At 49.2% G+C, this 18311-nt stretch overlaps 3 protein-coding genes across 11 annotated transcripts in view; 2 read left to right on the top strand and 1 right to left on the bottom strand.

Moving 5' to 3' along the window:
* The window catches only part of LOC102942056 (zinc finger protein OZF), a 31982-nt gene extending 14063 nt beyond the window's left edge, over positions 1-17919 (top strand). For 3 of the 6 annotated variants that reach the window (XM_037887378.2, XM_037887379.2, XM_037887377.2), the window contains exons 2-3: positions 14200-14313; positions 14723-17919. In XM_037887378.2, the coding sequence (XP_037743306.1) occupies positions 14731-16392 (1662 nt within the window). In that variant the 5' untranslated portion in view covers positions 14200-14313; positions 14723-14730 and the 3' untranslated portion in view covers positions 16393-17919. Of the gene's footprint in view, positions 1-9774; positions 9783-14199; positions 14314-14722 lie in introns of those variants that run through there. The other 3 variants (XM_043537397.1, XM_043537395.1, XM_043537396.1) reach the window with 3 other exon arrangements.
* Positions 1-18311, bottom strand: part of LOC102943236 (zinc finger protein 883) — a 2438435-nt gene that overhangs the window by 2277780 nt on the left and 142344 nt on the right. The gene's annotated exons all lie outside the window — the stretch shown is intronic.
* LOC114020163 (zinc finger protein 501) overlaps positions 1-18311 on the top strand; it is a 1907800-nt gene that overhangs the window by 1781144 nt on the left and 108345 nt on the right. The gene's annotated exons all lie outside the window — the stretch shown is intronic.

Raw genomic sequence — 18311 nt, 5'->3', positions numbered from 1 at the left:
TCCCCACCCTCCTTCAGTGAAGGCCAGAGCCCCAAATGCTGCCAGCCTTCACCTTGGGGCTGGAGATGCTCCACAAACTGTTCCTTTCCCAGTGTTTCCCCCCTTGGAGTAGAGTAGGTCTCTCCTGTTAACTCCTGCTCCAGTCCTGACAGAACCATAGAATCACAGAAATGTAGGACTGGAAGGGACCTCAATAGGTCATCTAGTCCAGTCCCCTGCACTGAGGCAGGACTTATTTTCTATTATAGGCCATCCCTGACAGGTGTTTGTCTAACCCAGGGGTTGGCAACCTTTCAGAAGTGGTGTGCCGAGTCTTCATTTATTCACTTTAAGGTTTCGCGTGCCAAAAATACATTTTAACGTTTTTTAGAAGGTCTCTCTCTCTAAGTCTATATATTACATAACTAAGCTATTGTCATATGTAAAAAAGGTTTTCAAAACGTTTAAGAAGCTTCATTTAAAATTAAATTAAAATGCTGATGTTACACCGCCAGCCCGCTGCCGGACCAGGGTTCCGTTCACCCAGGCCGGCAGCGGGCTGAGCGGGGCCCTGGCCGGGACCCCAGGCGGCAAGGGGCTGGCAGCCAGAACCCCAGACCGGCAGCGGGCCGAGCGGGGTCAGAGGCCGGGACCCCAGACCAGCAGCGGGCCAAGAGGCCCAGCCTGCTGCCACCCAGCCCACTGTTGGTCCGGGGCTCCATCCTCCGGCCCCCGCCGGCCAGGGCCCCGGCCGTCAGCCCCGACCAGCCCGCCGCCGGCCCGGGGTCCCAGCCCTGTCCACATGGAGTGGGTACCTACCTTCTCCCTGGTTCTAGCCATTCTCCTCTCTCTGCACTGAGCTGAGGGTGGGAGTGCGCTGAGAACAGGGCTGGGGGTGAAGGATCAGGCCGGGGGTTGGGGTGTAGGGTCTGGCCAGGAGCTAGAATGAGGGAGGGGGCTCAGGGTTGGGGCAGGAGGTTTGGATGTGGAGTACTTACCTGGGCAGCTCCCATTTGGTGCGAGGGATGCAGGTGGGAATGTGTGTGGGGGGGGAGGGGGGGCATGCAGGAGCTCCCATTTGGTGCGAGGGGTGGGGATGTGGGGGGTGCAAGAGTCAGGGCATGGCGTGTGGGGGGGCAGGGTATGTGTGGGGGGTGCAGGAGTCAGGGCAGGGGGCTGGGGTGTGTGAGGAGTGTGCAGGAGGCAGGGCAGGGGGCTGGGTATGTGTGGGGGGTGCCAAAGTCAGGGCTGGAGTTGGGGGGCGGGACAGGGGTCAGGGCACGGGGCTGGGAGTGTGTGAGGGGGTGCAGGGGTCAGGGCAGAGGGCTGGGGGGTGCAGGGGTCAGGGCAGAGGGCTGGGGGTGTGTGAGGAGGGTTCAGGGGTCAGGGCAGAGGGCTGGGGGTGTGTTGAGGTGCTGGGGTGAGAGCAGAGTGCTGGGGGGTGTGGAGGGTTCAGGGCAAGGGGCTGGGGGTGTGTGAGGAGGGTTCGGGGGTCAGGGCAGGGGGTGTGGGCTGGGGTTGTGGGGGTGCTCCCAGCCCCCTACCCTGAGCGGCTCACGACAGGGGGCTGGAGGGGATATGCCAATTCCACCCCCTTCCGCAAGCTCCCCGGAGCAGAGCGCGCTGCGGCTCTGCCCCCCCCCCCCCCCCCCCAGCAAGGGCCACGGCAGGCAGGGAGAGGAGGAGGGGCAGGAACCCAGCATGCTGGGGGACAAGGCGGGGGGAGGGGGAAGCTTGCCTGCCCTGCAAGGAGAGAGCGGTGCATGGGGGGGCGGGGAAGAGCGGGCCAGACCGGGCTTTTAATGGCATGCTGCTGTCCGCCAGGGTCCGGCAGACAGCAGCATGCTGTCAAAAATTGGCATGCATGCCATAGGTTGCCAACCCCTGGTCTAACCTGTTCTTAAAAACCTCCAGTGACAGAGATTTCACAACCTCCCTTCGTAATTTGTTCCAGTGCTTAGATATCCTTACAGATAGGAAGGTTTTTTTAATGTCTAACCTGAATCTCTCCTGCTTCAATTTAAGGTCTTTCTGTCCTGTCCTCTCCTCAGTGGTTAAAGAAGAATTTATCACCCTCCTCTTTATAACAACGTTTTACATACCTGAAGACTGTTGTTATGAAGAAAAGAGAGGAAGGGTGGGATGTATAGGAACAGGATGGCTTGTGCTTGTCATAAGGACTGTGCTCATCAGTCTCATGCCCAAAGGATCACTGGGGGCTTTCCTCCATTTCATGTTAGCCTGCGGGGGAACTGGGTGCTCATGGAAACAAATGATGATCGCAGACTTGAGCCAAGCCTACAGCAGACAGCTTCCCGGCTGGACTCAATAGTGTAGCCAAATCTCTTCACTCCTGGCCTGCACACACCACATACTTCAGCCTTAGGCCCCCTCAAACAGCTCTGCCAATATAGTTCCTCTCTGACCTGCATCCCCTGAATACTCCAGGCCTGGACCCCTCTCATCAACAGGGCCAGCAATTTGCAGCAAACCGTGCAGTGCTTTTGTGATGTGGATAAAATGTTCTCCAAGAACTAGGCTTAGAATGCTGTACAGGTTTCACTTCATCCCTCCCTACAATGCTTAACCCCACTGCACTGGTGCCCATATTGATCTATGCTGAATACCGGACTCCTGGTAAAATTACTCATATTCAAGCGAGTTCAATGGCTATCAATCAGAACTATGCAGTACAAACGTTCAAATTAACATCAAGCTGACTGAGCCCCCATTAAAAAAAATTCTGCGTAATTGGATTCTTTTTATTTACCTTCTTATCTTTAAGGCTTTAGGGTTCACACAGGGAAGAGTGACACTCTTCCCCCATCTCCCACCCCCACTCCCATATAACTTCCTTATGTGGGGGGTGACCGACCAACCCCACCCTCCCTGCCCAGGGCTCTCCACCCTCCATGCCTGGCTGGGCCCCTGGGACTGACCCGCCTCTCCTGATACCCGGCACCACATCTTCCCGAGGCAACAAGTGAGGGGGCACGCAGGGTCACATACCCTACCTTCCCCAGATTTCTGCCAAGGCTCACAGCAGAATGTGGCCAGCAGCAGCCTTTCAGCACTCTGCGGGAGGGAAGGGACAGGAGCTGCTCCCAGCCGCAGAGGATGATCTGGTCTTTGCCTTTGCAGAGCTCAACTCTTCCCCCCACCTGTCTGTGTCTGGAAGCAGCTTGTCCCCTCTCGCCCACACAGTGCGGAAGGGCAGGTAACACCTCCAGGCTGCTGCTGGCCACTGGCACCGACATAACCCAGCTGCCTCCTGTCCTCCCCACCCCGGCTCCAGCACAGGCAGGAAGCGGTTGAGTCCTAAGCATGCCTTGTGCACCAGGGCCCTGGGAACTCGACTGCAGGGGGTTCAGCGAACCTGGCCAGAGAGGTGGCTCAGCAGAGGAGGGTGCCAGGGGGAGCAGCCTGCCCCACATGCTGCATCTTCGCCTTGCCACCAGCTTTGCACACCCACCCCCATCATTAGCCACTAGGTCACCCCACACTCACTGCTGATGGGCGGGTGGGCGGCCGGCGAGCAGAGATCTGGCCAGCAGCAGGACCCACCAGTACTCTGGGGGGTGGGGGGAGGAAAGACACAAAATATGGGACGATTTGCCCATTTTTAAGGAAAAGTCGGGACACCTGCAGGAAGACTTAAATACGGGACTGTCCCTTTAAAAACAGGGCATCTGGTCACCCTACCACTGCACCACCCTAATCTCCTCCCCCACCTAAGGATCTCATTGTAAGAAGGAATGAAAACCTCTAATCCCACCTCCTGTTCCCCACCCCATCCCCTTTACATTTCTTGAGAACTGCTGATGCAGTCTGATCTGGCTGTGCTGCCTCCTGCTGAGAGAAACAGGCATTGCCTCCCCTTGCTTCACATTTTTACTGGACATGTTTCTGTCGGGGCTGTAATAACATGAGATAGCCATATACTGAAGTGAGCCCTGAACCCAGGTCGCCAGGGCTTGTGCATGGATTGCCATACAGATTGTCTTTCCTGCAAGAAGATAAGGACCAGAACTGGTTTGGGGATGCCAGGGTGAAGAGACTTAAAGTACCTTGAAGAGGTGGTTCTCAGTGGTGCTTTTCTTTAGGATCCCCAGCTCTTTCAGCTTCTGTCCCATATGTGTTGCAGGTGTGGAGGGGCTGGGCCAGTCCAGACTAAAGCAGCAATTTAACCCCCTCTATGCCAGCGTGGGGTTTATATAGCCCTTCACAGGCACCCAGGCCCAGGGAATGGCCTGCTATCAGCCCCATGCCTGATGTGGTGGGGCGACCCATTGGCAGCATTGCCTTTGAGGGTACTGCTCCCTTCTGCTCCCACTTCCTCCTCTCCCCCTTTACTGCCACCACAATGCCTGTCACCTTCACTTCCTGAGGGGTGACCCGCAGAAGGTGTGTTTTGTTATCCCTTTCCCTACCCCCCCAGGATCCATTGTGCACCCTCTGTCGCTCACCTCTGTCTCAGGAGATGAGGGAGGTTATGGGGTGCGGGTGATGCTATGCTGGAGATCCATCATCACTGAAGGAGTGGCAGCCTTGACCCTCCTAGAAGGTTGTCGGGATGCCGAAGTGCACTAGAGGAGACCATTTGGCCCACACTGTGCCACTGTGAAGCCTGCTCTGCATTCCTGCACATTTCTGCAGTGGCGTTGCGCCTGTAAGTCTCTCTAACGCTGTCTTCAGTGACTCGAGAGCGTGAGCACCAGCCTCAGGCAGGCTGGTAAGAAGCAGGGCACAAACCCCAGATTGGTTGTGAGATCGATATGTAGATTTCACCAACCAAATATGAAGTGTAAACGCTTCTGGCACTGTAACAGCATTAACATGGAATCACAGACAGGCCCCTTGAGTCATCCCATAGATCTCACCATGCAGGTGAGCTCACCTTTGTGATAGACGGTCTTTTCCACCAGGGGTTCTCACCCTTTTTGTTTCTGAGGGTCCCCCAACATGCTATTAAAACTCCACGGCCCCCGTGGGCCACAATAACTGGCTTTCTGCATATAAAAGCCAGGGCTGGTGTTAGGGGGCCGCAAGCAGAGCAAGTGCCTGGGGCCCCATACATTGCTTAGGCTTTGGCTTCAGCCCCGGGTGGTAGGGCTCAGTGCCCCAGACTTCAGCCCCATGCACTGGGACTTCAGCTTTCTGCCCTGGGCCTCAGCGAGTCTAATGCTGGCCTTCCTTGGCAGCCCCGCTTAAACCTTCTCGTGGCCCCCCAGGGTTCCCCAGTCCCCTGGTTGAGAACCACTGCCTTACACCTTGAATCACAGCAACATTCAGGTTACTGCCAGTCCCAAAGGACGAGGCACTTAAGTCAATTGAATCTTAGATCTCAAGATTAGTAGCCAGTCCTGTAATAACCTGTATTATTATTTATTTAAAAGGAAACAAGAGTTGTTTACAAAGTTAAAGCAGGTAATCAAAAAGATGCAGATGAGTTAAATTTCAAAAGGTAATAGAAGCTTCTATAATAAGCAAGCTCTACATATTCTTTAGGACTAACCCAGGCTAAGCAGCTGGGGATCTCTTGCTTATGCCTCGAAACTTTGCCCCCCAGAGTCCAAGCAGCATTCAGATAATCCGTTCCTTCAGTATGGGGTTTTTTAATCCCCTTCCTGCCATGTGCTCTGAGCTGCAAACTCAGCTAATGGGAAGTCAAGAGCACAACAACAGTCTTTTGCCTTCTTTAACATCCCATAATAGTCTGTCTGGTGTTGATGGACCTTTCCTGCCAGGCAGGGTGTAATGCATTTTGTTGCCAATCAGCACTTCACATAGGTAAAGTCTCTCTCCTGTCTGGTGATTTACAGAGCCCAGAGGCTCACAATGCAGCGAGTCAGATATTAACCCAGGCAGCAACTCACAAACATTCAATAAAGTCTAAACACATTCTTATCATTCTCATACCTGTTTTAACAACACTAACACAGGTGAGCCAGACTGATTCCAGCTCTGTGTTTTTCCATGTTCAATTAAGACATGGGGGCTTTTGCAAGAGCTAACACCCCATCTGCCAGTGTCACAGGCAGGATGGGCAGGGATGGTGTCTCTAGCCTCTGTTTGCCAGAAGCTGGGAATGGGTGATGGGATGGATCACTTGATTACCTGTTCTGTTCATTCCCTCTGAAGCACCTGGCATTGGCCACTGAGCTAGATGGACCATTGGTCTGACGCAGTGGGCTGTTCTTATGTTCACAGTCTGTATTGGTTTCAGAGTAGCAGCCATGTTAGTCTGTATTCGCAAAAAGAAAAGGAGTATTATTGGCACCTTAGAGACGAACCAATTTATTTGAGCATAAGCTTTCGTGAGCTACAACTCACTTCATCGGATGCATTCCTGTCTGTATCGGGAGTATCTACTCATTTGGATTTACTGGGGAGCCACAGAAAGAGACACGATGTGCTGAGGCGAGAAGGCCCAGTCTCAGAGCCCCCAGGGTCACGCTTGACAAAAGCTAAAACTAGGCCCAGCCCATGAAAGGAGGGACTCCCAGGAGAGACTGTATAAAGGCTGGAGCATCAAACAACTTTATAAACCTGAGACAGCTGCCTTGGGGAAAATGACAAGGAGAATCCCACAAAGTGATGACTTTGATTCTGCTCTTCTCTGGCCTTTGGTTCATAGAATCACAGAACTGGAAGGGACCTCGAGATGTTATCTAGTCCAGTCCCCTGCACTCAAGGCAGGACTAAGTATTATCTAGACCATCCCTGACAGGTGTTTGTCCCGCCTGCTCTTAAAAATACCCAATGATGGAGATTCCACAACCTCCCTAGGAAATTTATTCCAGTGCCTAACCACTGACAGTTAGGAAGTTTTTCCTAAAGTCCAACCTAAACTGCCGTGCTGTAATTTAAGCCCATTCCTTCTTGTCCTGTTCTCAGAGGTTAAGAAGAACAATTTTTCTCCCTCCTCTTTGTAACAACCTTTTATGTACTTGAAAACTGTGATCATGTCCCCTCTCGGTTTTCTCTTCTCCAGACTAAAGAAACCCAGTTTTCTCAATCTTCCCTCATAGGTCATGTTTTCTAGACCTTTAACTATTTTTGTTGCTCTTCTCTGGACTTTTGCCAATTTGTCCACATCTTTTCTGAAATGTGGCACCCAGAACTGGACACAATACTCCAGTTGAGGCTTAATCAGCACAGAGTAGAGTGGAAGAATTACTTCTCATGTCTTGCTTACAATACTCCTGCTAGTACATCCCAGAATGATGTTTGTGTTTTTTGGAACAGCATTACACTGTTGACTTATATTTAGCTTGTGATGCACTATGACCTCCAGATCCCTTTCCACAGTACTCCTTCCTAGGCAGTCATTTCCCATTTTGTCTGTGTGCAACTGATTGTTCCTTCCTAAGTGGAGTACTTTGCATTTGTCCGTATTGAATTTCATCCTGTTGACTTCAGACCATTTCTCCGGTTTGTCCAGATCATTTTGAATTTTAATCCTATCCTCCAAAGCCCTTGCAACCCCTCCCAGCTTGGTATCATCCACAAACTTGATAAGTGTAACAGAGAGACTCTGTTACTGGGAGGGTTTCACCCTCTCTCAGAGGTTTACACCCCATGGGAGAGGGCTAGGCCTGTACTGGAATAAGGTCACTCTGTGCTTCACAGTGTGACAGAACCTCCTCCCAATCCCTCTCTGCGCAAACGCTCCCTGAGAAGGAAGACAGGGACTAGAGAGGGTTCTTACACCAAACCCATTGACTGGCCGATGATGAAGGTGACTCAGTAAACTGTAACCCTTGCCTCTGGGAGGAGAGAGGCTACATTGAGGGTCACAGCAAACCTCTGACGCAAACCCTAACCGCCTGGAAGCGCAGGACCCTCCGAGGCAAAGCCAGTGCTCTGCCTCAACAGGCACAGTGAAAGGAAATGAGATTGTTTTCTACAGCAGCATGGCTCAAGGCATTGGCCAGTCTGGACTATATTGTCTTCTTTGCTTCTCTGTCATAGAATCATAGAATATCAGGGTTGGAAGGGACCTCAGGAGGTCATCTAGTCCAACCCCCTGCTCAAAGCAGGACCAATCCCCAATTAAATCATCCCAACCAGGGCTTTGTCAAGCCTGACCTTAAAAACTTCCAAGGAAGGAGATTCTACCACCTCCCTAGGTAACGCATTCCAGTGTTTCACCACCCTCCTAGTGAAAAAGTTTTTCCTAATATCCAACCTAAACGTCCCCCACTGCAACTTGAGACCATTACTCCTTGTCCTGTCCTCTTCTACCACTGAGAATAGTCTAGAACCATCCTCTTTGGAACCACCTCTCAGGTAGTTGAAAGCAGCTATCAAATCCCCCCTCAGTCTTCTGTTCTGCAGACTAAACAATCCCAGTTCCCTCAGCCTCTCCTCATAAGTCATGTGTTCCAGACCCCTAATCATTTTTGTTGCCCTTCGCTGGACTCTCTCCAATTTATCCACATCCTTCTTGTAGTGTGGGGCCCAAAACTGGACACAGTACTCCAGATGAGGCCTCACCAATGTCGAATAGAGGGGAACAATCACGTCCCTCGATCTGCTGGCTATGCCCCTACTTATACATCCCAAAATGCCATTGGCCTTATTGGCAACAAGGGCAAACTGCTGACTCATATCCAGCTTCTCGTCCACTGTAACCCCTAGGTCCTTTTCCGCAGAACTGCTGCCTAGCCATTCGGTCCCTAGTCTGTAGCTGTGCATTGGGTTCTTCCGTCCTAAGTGCAGGACCCTGCACTTATCCTTATTGAACCTCATCAGATTTCTTTTGGCCCAATCCTCCAATTTGTCTAGGTCCCTCTGTATCCTATCCCTACCCTCCAGCATATCTACCTCTCCTCCCAGTTTAGTATCATCCGCAAATTTGCTGAGAGTGCAATCCACACCATCCTCCAGATCATTTATGAAGATATTGAACAAAACCGGCCCCAGGACCGACCCCTGGGGCACTCCACTTGACACCGGCTGCCAACTAGACATGGAGCCATTGATCACTACCCGTTGAGCCCGACAATCTAGCCAACTTTCTACCCACCTTATAGTGCATTCACCCAGCCCATACTTCTTTAACTTGCTGAGAAGAATACTGTGGGAGACCGTGTCAAAAGCTTTGCTAAAGTCAAGAAACAATATATCCACTGCTTTCCCTTCATCCACAGAACCAGTAATCTCATCATAGAAGGCGATTAGATTAGTCAGGCATGACCTACCCTTGGTGAATCCATGCTGACTGTTCCTGATCACTTTCCTCTCATGTAAGTGCCTCAGGATTGATTCTTTGAGGACCTGCTCCATGATTTTTCCGGGGACTGAGGTGAGGCTGGCTGGCCTGTAGTTCCCAGGATCCTCCTTCTTCCCTTTTTTAAAGATGGGCACTACATTAGCCTTTTTCCAGTCATCTGGGACTTCCCCCGTTCGTCACGAGTTTTCAAAGATAATGGCCAATGGCTCTGCAATCACAGCCGCCAATTCCTTTAGCCCTCTCGGATGCAACTCGTCCGGCCCCATGGACTTGTGCACGTCCAGCTTTTCTAAATAGTCCCTAACCACCTCTTTCTCCACAAAGGGCTGACCATCTACTCCCCATGTTGTGATGCCCAGCGCAGCAGTCTGGGAGCTGTCCTTGTTAGTGAAGACAGAGGCAAAAAAAGCATTGAGCACATTAGCTTTTTCCACATCCTCTGTCACTAGGTTGCCTCCCTCATTCAGAAGGGGCCCACACTTTCCTTGGCTTTCTCCTTGTTGCCAACATACCTGAAGAAACCCTTCTTGTTACTCTTGACATCTCTTGCTAGCTGCAGCTCCAGGTGCGATTTGGCCCTCCTGATTTCATTCCTACATGCCCGAGCAATATTTTTATACTCTTCCCTGGTCATATGTCCAACCTTCCACTTCTTGTAAGCTTCTTTTTTATGTGTAAGATCCGCTAGGATTTCACCGTTAAGCCAAGCTGGTCGCCTGCCTTATTTACTATTCTTTCGACTCATCGGGATGGTTTGTCCCTGTAACCTCAAGAGGGATTCCTTGAAATACAGCCAGCTCTCCTGGACTCCTTTCCCCTTCATGTTAGTCCCCCAGGGGATCCTACCCATCCATTCCCTGAGGGAGTCGAAGTCTGCTTTCCTGAAGTCCAGGGTCCGTATCCTGCTGCTTACCTTTCTTCCCTGTGTCAGGATCCTGAACTCGACCAACTCATGGTCACTGCCCCCCAGATCATTTTCATCCCAGTTTCCATCTATTGACAAAGCCACTTATGGAAAGGTTGGCTGTGGGTCCCCCTCACCCCCACTCCATTATGATGATGCTAAAAACATTTGTAAATAACACAATTCAAGAATGAGACAGTGCTCAATGAATCAGGTTTAAATGGACCAGTGGAGAATGGGATGGGACAATCTCTTGTCCTGATTCTCAGTCATCAGAAGTAACCTGCTTTGGAATTTCACTTCACCTGAAAATTAAAATATCTTGTACCTCTCTCTGATCTGGATTTTCCATCTTTCCTGAAGGCTGTTTGGTCATAGAACTGGATATTAATTTTGTTTCACAGAATGTACCTCAGATTTTGTGAGGACTTTGAGACAAATGTTAGGAATACAATCCTGTCCTGATAATGCCTATCGCCTCCAGAGAAAGGGAAGTGCCTAGAAGATTTAAAAGGAAACTTGGTTTGATAGCATCCTGTCTGGCAAGAACTCACTTATCAATAGCTGGGATGTGAAATCCTCATTTCTGTGTTTGTTCTATCACTGTAGTCCCCATTTCCCTATTGTTTGTCTGTATAATCTCTGGTTCTGTGATTGTTTCTGTCTGCTGTATAATTAATTTTGCTGGGTGTAAACTAATTAAGGTGGTGGGATATAATTGGTAACATAGTCATGTTACAATATGTTAGGATTCCTTACTTAAATTTCAGGAAAATGATTGGTTAAGGTATAGCTAAGCAGAATTCAAGTTTTACTATATAGTCTGCAGTCAATCAGGAAGTGTGTGTGGGGGGAAGGGGGGGAAATGGGAAGAGGGAATGGGGGTGGGGAAATTGGAATCATAGAATCATAGACTGTCAGGGTTGGAAGGGACCTCAGGAGGTGTCTAATCCAACCCCCTGCTCAAAGCAGGACCAATCTCTAACTAAATCATCCCAGCCAGGCTTTTGTCAAGCTGGGCCTTAAAAACCTCTAAGGAGGGAGATTTCACCACCTCCCGAGGTAACCCATTCCAGTGCTTCACCATCCTCCTAGTGAAATAGTTTTTCCTAATATCCAACCTAAACCTCCCCCACTTCAACTTGAGACCATTACTCCTTGTTCTGTCATCTTCTATGACTGAGAACAGTCTAGATCCATCCTCTTTGGGACCCCCTTTCAGGTAGTTGAAAACAGCTATCAAATCCCCCCTCATTCTTCTCTTCCGCAGACTAAACAATCCTAATTCTCTCAGCCTCTCCTCATAAGTCATGTGTTCCAGTCCCCTAATCATTTTTGTTGCCCTCCATTGGACTCTTTCCAATTTTTCCACATCCTTCTTGTAGTGTGGGGCCCAAAACTGGACACAGTACTCCAGATGACGCCTCACCAATGTCGAATAGAGGGGAACGATCACGTCCCTCGATCTCCTGGCAATGCCCCTACTTATACAGCCCAAAATGCCATTGGCCTTCTTGGCAACAAGGGCACGCTGTTGACTCATATCCAGCTTCTCGTCCACTGTAACCCCTAGGTCCTTTTCTGCAGACCTGCTGCCTAGCCATTCGGTCCCTAGTCTGTAGCGGTGCATGGGATTCTTCCATCCTAAGTGCAGGACTCTGCACTTGTCCTTGTTGAACCTCCTCAGATTTCTTTTGGCCCAATCCCCTCCAGATCATTAATGAAGATATTGAACAAAACCGGCCCGAGGACCGACCGTTGGGGCACTCCGCTTGACACCGGCTGCCAGCTAGACATGGAGCCATTGATCACTACCCATTGAGCCCGACAATCTAGCCAACTTTCTATCCACCTTATAGTCCATGTTTGGCTAAGGACAGGAATGGGAACAGGGACACAGCTATAAGGCTCTGTGGTGTCAGAGCTGGGAAGGGCGACACTAAGGAAGGAAACTGGAATCATGCTTGCTGGAAGTTCACCCCAATAAACATCGAATTGTTTGCACCTTTGGACTTTGGGTATTGTTGCTCTCTGTTCATGCAAGAAGGATCAGGGAAGTAAGTGGGTGAAGGAATAAGCCCCTTAACAAGGCTCAGGCCTGGTGTATGCTGGGGGAAGCTAAATCGGTCTGAGTTACACACCTTCAGCTATGAAAATAGCATAGCTGAAGTCAACGTACTTAGAGCTACTTACCGCAGTGTCTTCACTGCGGTAAGTCAACTGCTGCCACTCCCCCATCGGCTCTGCCTACACTTCTCATGCCGGTGGAGTACCGGAGTCAACTGGAGAGCATTTGGTGTTTGATTTATTGTGTCTTCACGAGATGCGATAAATCGACCCCCACTGGATTGGTCGCTCCAGAGGTAAGTGTAGACATGCCCTCAGTCTCAGGTGTTGAAGCTACATGGTCTATCCTTATGGAAGAGTGGGACCCCTTGGGGGTCTAGTGCACTCAAGGGGCACCTCCCAAGGACTGTTTAAAGGCCAGGATATTGCACAGATCCTACGGATCCATGACAGTGGGCCAGAGGTTAAGCTTTATGGGGAAAAGATATAAAAGAAGAAGAGCATCTAAATGCGTATTTACCATTACCCCCTCAACAGTTCTCTTGGGACTCCCTGATCGGTTCCAAAGTGTATTAAAACCTTTCTTAAAGGGTTACCTCTTGGTTATCAGGTCATGTCAGTTTGTAGCCCAAAAAGACCCCCCTCAGTCAGCTCAAACACAGCTGTTTCTCCCCAAAAAGTCAGTCTGTCTCTTCAGTCTCCTGAAAGAGGTTAAATCCGTCACTGCCCCTTTCTGCATAGGGCAAAGCTTCAAAAGCTGGAGATCTGCATAACTAACCTTGAGATGGGGCATTCATCATGCCTTAGTGACACCAGCTTGAACAGAAACCCATCCCTGAGCCCATCCCAGTATCATCTGACCCATCTCAGCATCATAGTCTGTGAAGTATTCATGCTTTCAAAGACCAGCTCAAATATAGAGATAGCAGTCTTAGCTAGGGCCAGTGTTTGCTGACAATGAAAACAGAGTAATTGACAAACATGAGCAATATATAATCCTTTACAGCATGAAAGTGCATTTGGGGGAGGCAGCAGGAGCCAGCTGTATGGGGGAGGAGGGGGCCAAGACACTGGGCATAGAGAGCCTAGAGCCAGCTGTGTGCTGGGGAGATGGGGCATGAACCAGATGTGTGCAGGGGAGAAGAGCAGGGGAGAGGTGCTGTGGACACAACCAAGAGGAGGTGCGAGTGCCGTCCGCTCCACAGTATGATTAGGGAGCCCGGCATCCCACTGCGAAGTGCCCCACCTGCCCAGGGGAAACTTCACAGTAGTTTTGCTGAGCCTAGACTTGTATGAGGATGGAAGAAATTGGCAGCAAGTCTCAACAGCAGCCAGCCCCCAGCCTCTGCCCTGTGCCCTGGGGGGTGGGAGTCAGGTGTCTCCAGGCAGAAATCTGGGGGGTTGTGACCTTGCATGCCCCCACCCTCTGTTCAGCAATTCTGGAGATGAAGGGTGATTCCAGAAATGAAGAGTAATGTCAGGGGAAAAAAATGCAGTAATAGCAGTAATTTCCAGAAAACACTGGCCCTAGTCATAAATTAAGTACAATAGTCTCAAGATGGATGCTTGTGTTCATCAGATCTGTCACTCTGCCTTCACATAGTTCACTCTGCTGGTAGGTTCTACCCCTTCCCCCATTCTGTGTCTGCCTTTTCTATTTAGATGGTAAATTCTTCCTGGAATGGGCCATCTACTATTCTGGGTTTGTACTGTGCCGAGCACAACGGACTGTTAAGTTGGTCCTTAGGCACTAAGGTAATGAATATGATTTATAATAATAATAAATTTGTGAGTCTCTAAGGTGCCACAAGTCCTCGTTTTCTTTTTGCGGATACATACTAACACGGCTGCTGCTCTGGAACCAATAATTCTCCTGACACTTTGAGCCAAGGAAGATGGCCTTGGGATGTTAATACTTAAAAATGAGCTCGGGTTAAAACCATGAAATATTCCTTGTGACAAGTATCCCACAAGTTTCACTACCCTCCCTTGTTTTCTTTGCTTTGAGCAGGTTTTCCAGTTTCCAAACCTGATCAGATCTCGCAGCTGGAAGAAGGGAAAGACCCGTGGGTCCCAGGCCCCCACTGCTCTGAGAAAGAAGTGCTCCTGAGAGCTGCGTGCACAGGTGAGGAATTGGTTAAATCAACTCAAAAACTGTCTGTGAATACCGGAAACATTTGGGATGCACTACAAAGACCTTGTGAGCTCTCCAAGTTCAGGATTGTTCCCTGCAGATGTGGAATCATTAGGCAGATGTCACTCATGGCTTCCCACCTACCCTGACTGACAACTGGCAGCAGGTCCCTCCCCGGTCTCGCTTTCCCATGAGAGTTCTGGTGAGATGCGGACCCAGAACTGATCCCTTCCTCTCTCTCCTCTGTGGAAGGGTTTGGGGAAAATCCTCTCCTCATAGGTTTGATCTCTCCCGCACATATTTTGGTTTGTTCATCCCTTTTTCCATTCTTCTCTCTGAGATTTCCTTCTGTCCAGTGCAGGGAGTGATCTGTGTCTGGATTCTCTCTGTCTCCCATCAGGCATTGGGATGGTGAGTGAGAACGAGGAGAAACCCCAGCAGGAAGATGCTGAGGATGTAGAATCCCATGGAATGTTATCAGGAAGATCCAAAGGGAATGATTCCTGGAATTGTGCACGCCAAGAAAAAGCAAAAGCCTGTGAGAGTCAGCAAAGGCCAGAGGAAAACTTCAGTAGCCACTTAGATCTTGTTACACGCAAGAGAATCAACTTGGAAGAGACATGCTACACATGCCATGAGTGCGGGAAAAGCTTTGATGGGAGTTCTGCCCTTATGAAACATCAGAGAATCCACACAGGAGAGAGATCCCACACATGCGCTGAGTGCGGGAAAACCTTTAGTTGGCCCTCACACCTTATCACACATCAGAGAATCCACACAGGAGAGAAACCCTACACGTGCTCTGAGTGTGGGAAAAGCTTCTCTCAGAGCTCGAACCTTTTCACACATCAGAGAATGCACACAGGAGATACACCCTACATGTGCTCTCAGTGTGGGAAAAGCTTTAGTTGTCACTCGCACCTTAGCATACATCATAGAATCCACACAGGAGAGAAACCCTACATGTGCTCTGCGTGTGGGAAGAGCTTCAATCAGAGCTCTACCCTTAGCACACATCAGAGAATCCACACTGGAGAGATGCCCTACACATGCTCTGAGTGTGGGAAAAGCTTCAATCAGAGCTCAAGGCTTATCGCACATCAGAGAATCCACAGCGGAGAGACACCCTACACATGCTCTGAGTGCGGGAAAAGCTTCAATCAGAGCTCAAGGCTTATCACACATCAGAGAATCCACAGTGGAGAGAGACCCTACACATGCTCTGAGTGTGGGAAAAGCTTCAATCAGAGCTCAAACCTTGTCTCACATCAGAGAATCCACAGTGGAGAGAGGCCCTACACATGCTTTGAGTGTGGGAAAAGCTTCAATCATAGCTCAGGGCTTATCACACATCAGAGAATCCACAGCGGAGAGAGACCCTACACATGCTTTGAGTGTGGGAAAAGCTTCAATCAGAGCTCAAACCTTATCATACATCAGAGAATCCACACAGGAGATACACCCTACATGTGCTCTGAGTGTGGGAAAAGTTTTAGTTGTCACTCGTACCTTAGCATACATCGTAGAATCCACACAGGAGAGAAACCCTACACGTGTTCTGAGTGCGGGAAAAGCTTCAGTCAGAGCTCTACCCTTAGCACACATCAGAGAATCCACACTGGAGAGATGCCCTACACATGCTCTGAGTGCGGGAAAAGCTTCAATCGAAGCTCTGCCCTGATCACACATCAGAGAATCCACACGGGTGAGAAACCTTATGGATGCTCTGAGTGTGGGAAACGCTTTAATCGGAGCTCACACCTTATCACACATAGGACAATTCACACAGGTGAGAAACCTTATGAATGCTCTGAGTGTGGGAAACGCTTTAATCGGAGCTCACACCTTATCACACATAGGACAATTCACACAGGTGAGAAACCTTATGGGTGCTCTGAGTGTGGGAAATGCTTCAATTGGAGCTCACACCTTATCAGACATAGGCAAGTCCACTCAGGAGAGACGCTCTACACATGCTCTGAATGTGGGAAAAGCTTCAATCACAGCTCAAGGCTTATTAAACATCAGAAAAACCACATGGGAGAGAACTGTAATAAATGCCTTGACTAAGGCCGGCCAAATTTTTTTTTTTAATTCACATTTGTTAATTCCCATATAGTGATCTTTCTGCCATCTTCACCGTGGTCTCTCAGCTCCCCCAGATGAGTTGCCTGCTTCTGCCTTTTGCAGCTCACCCTTCTTTGGGGTCAGTCCTGTGATCTTTTCTATCAACTCCTTTCCTTTTGAGACATAAGAGTGTGTGTCCGTCCAGCCAGGAATGTTCATCAGCTCCAGATCGGGGAGAGAGATTTGATCCCAACAAGCTACACTGAGGCAAAAAACTACCTGTGCCCTACGTCCACTAGTACTGTACATGGCGTTGGCAGCTCAAGTGAGTGATCTTGGTGTTAAAAGACAATTATAGTGGTAGAGCAGATACAGCCCATGTGCAGTGGTTGCATTAGCTTTCCCCTTGGCCTGACCTAAACTCCATCGCTTTTCCTCGTCTAAACAAACCCTGAGCATCACGGTTCTACTGTTTCCCCATTTCAAAGCAAACATCAAGTTTCCCCTTCAGGAACAAATTCTTTCATTCCCAGTTGCTCTGATGTTGCTTCAGGTTGTGCTGGAGAGCAGATATTTTTACCACCATTTCCCTCATTTAAAATATATTGAACTATAACAAAGAGCAGGAACAGGGCAGGGATAGGGAAAAATGTCATTTCACCCTCTGTAACAACAGAAGAAGATAGGATAAGGCAGAGGGATTCCCTTATTCACCATCCCAATCCCCCTGTTGTTCAATTGGTTCGGTCAATATTTTTTCTAAAGGGCTGGGTAGAGGATTCCCTTGTAAATAAGCAAAATACCCATGCATTTGGCTCCCAAAGCAGTTGTGACCCAGGCCCTGGAGGAGGTCGCTGCTGAAGATATCTCCTTTCTAATCAGATGCATGATGCCTATTTGGGAAATGCAATCCCTAACTAGGTAGAGATGGGGAAAATGGAAGTGACATTTCTGTTCAGCTCTCCCCTGGGAAATGCTGCAAATGTGTAGAAAATGAAATCCATGTAGAATGTGATAGAGCTGCAGAAAGATACCTATTTTTAATAGATACCTGATGTTTGGTGTCTTACAGGGATTCTAAGCCACACCTGAATTTAGTCCCTAATTTAAACCTGTGCCACCAGATTAAAGAAATAAAAGGGCATATTTGGGGGAGTTATACCTCACTATCACTACTGATATGTTGTGTGGTTGGTGAAGAATTCTACACCAGAGAAGTGTAAAATTACTCCAAGTAAGGTCAATGATTTGACAAGAACTCCGGTAGAAATTGCAGGTACGCATGGTTGATTTTCACCCCAGAAATGGAAGCTATGGTGACCTGTGGCCCAGGTAAACTAGTTTTAGAATGCTGCTCCCTAGTTAAGTGCCATTGATCATGGTCCTAAAGGATGCCATGATTAAATTGGCAACAATTGTCCTTTACCATTTGGATCCAAAGGTTCATGAAGCACATAGAGAAACAGCTGATTCCTTCAGAGCCATTCCATGCCTATGGGTCCCAGTCTGGCTGCCTTGTTGGACAAGAAGCATTTCCATGCTGCACAAATGATGGTAGCCAATGAGGGAATGTATCAGATTCCAAGTTCAGACTGCAGGATACATGAATGCTGAGTCCTGACTGTTAGGATATAGGTATGCAGGCCTCCCTGTAAAGGCTTATACTTTAAGAATTTAGGTATATGTTTATAATTTAGCTAGTTATAGAGGTATAAAAGAATCAAAATCACTGTCTGCCTGTGTAAGGGCCTTCTCTCACTGTAACAGACTGAGGCCCTGTTCTTAAGCTAAGGCCTTTGGCTAAGCAGTAGAGGCAGCCATAAGCTGGGAATCATATGGTCACATCCTCACATTCCAAACTAGTCACATTGAAATAAGGTGGTATTGGGCAATTAGGAATACAGTCCTGTCCCTGATAATGC

This window comes from Chelonia mydas, chromosome 28, assembly GCF_015237465.2.
Source record: "Chelonia mydas isolate rCheMyd1 chromosome 28, rCheMyd1.pri.v2, whole genome shotgun sequence".
In the NCBI taxonomy this organism is placed as follows: Eukaryota; Metazoa; Chordata; order Testudines; family Cheloniidae; genus Chelonia; species Chelonia mydas.
Note: the sequence above shows the minus strand (reverse complement) of the source record. Positions and strands in the feature narration are given on the sequence as shown.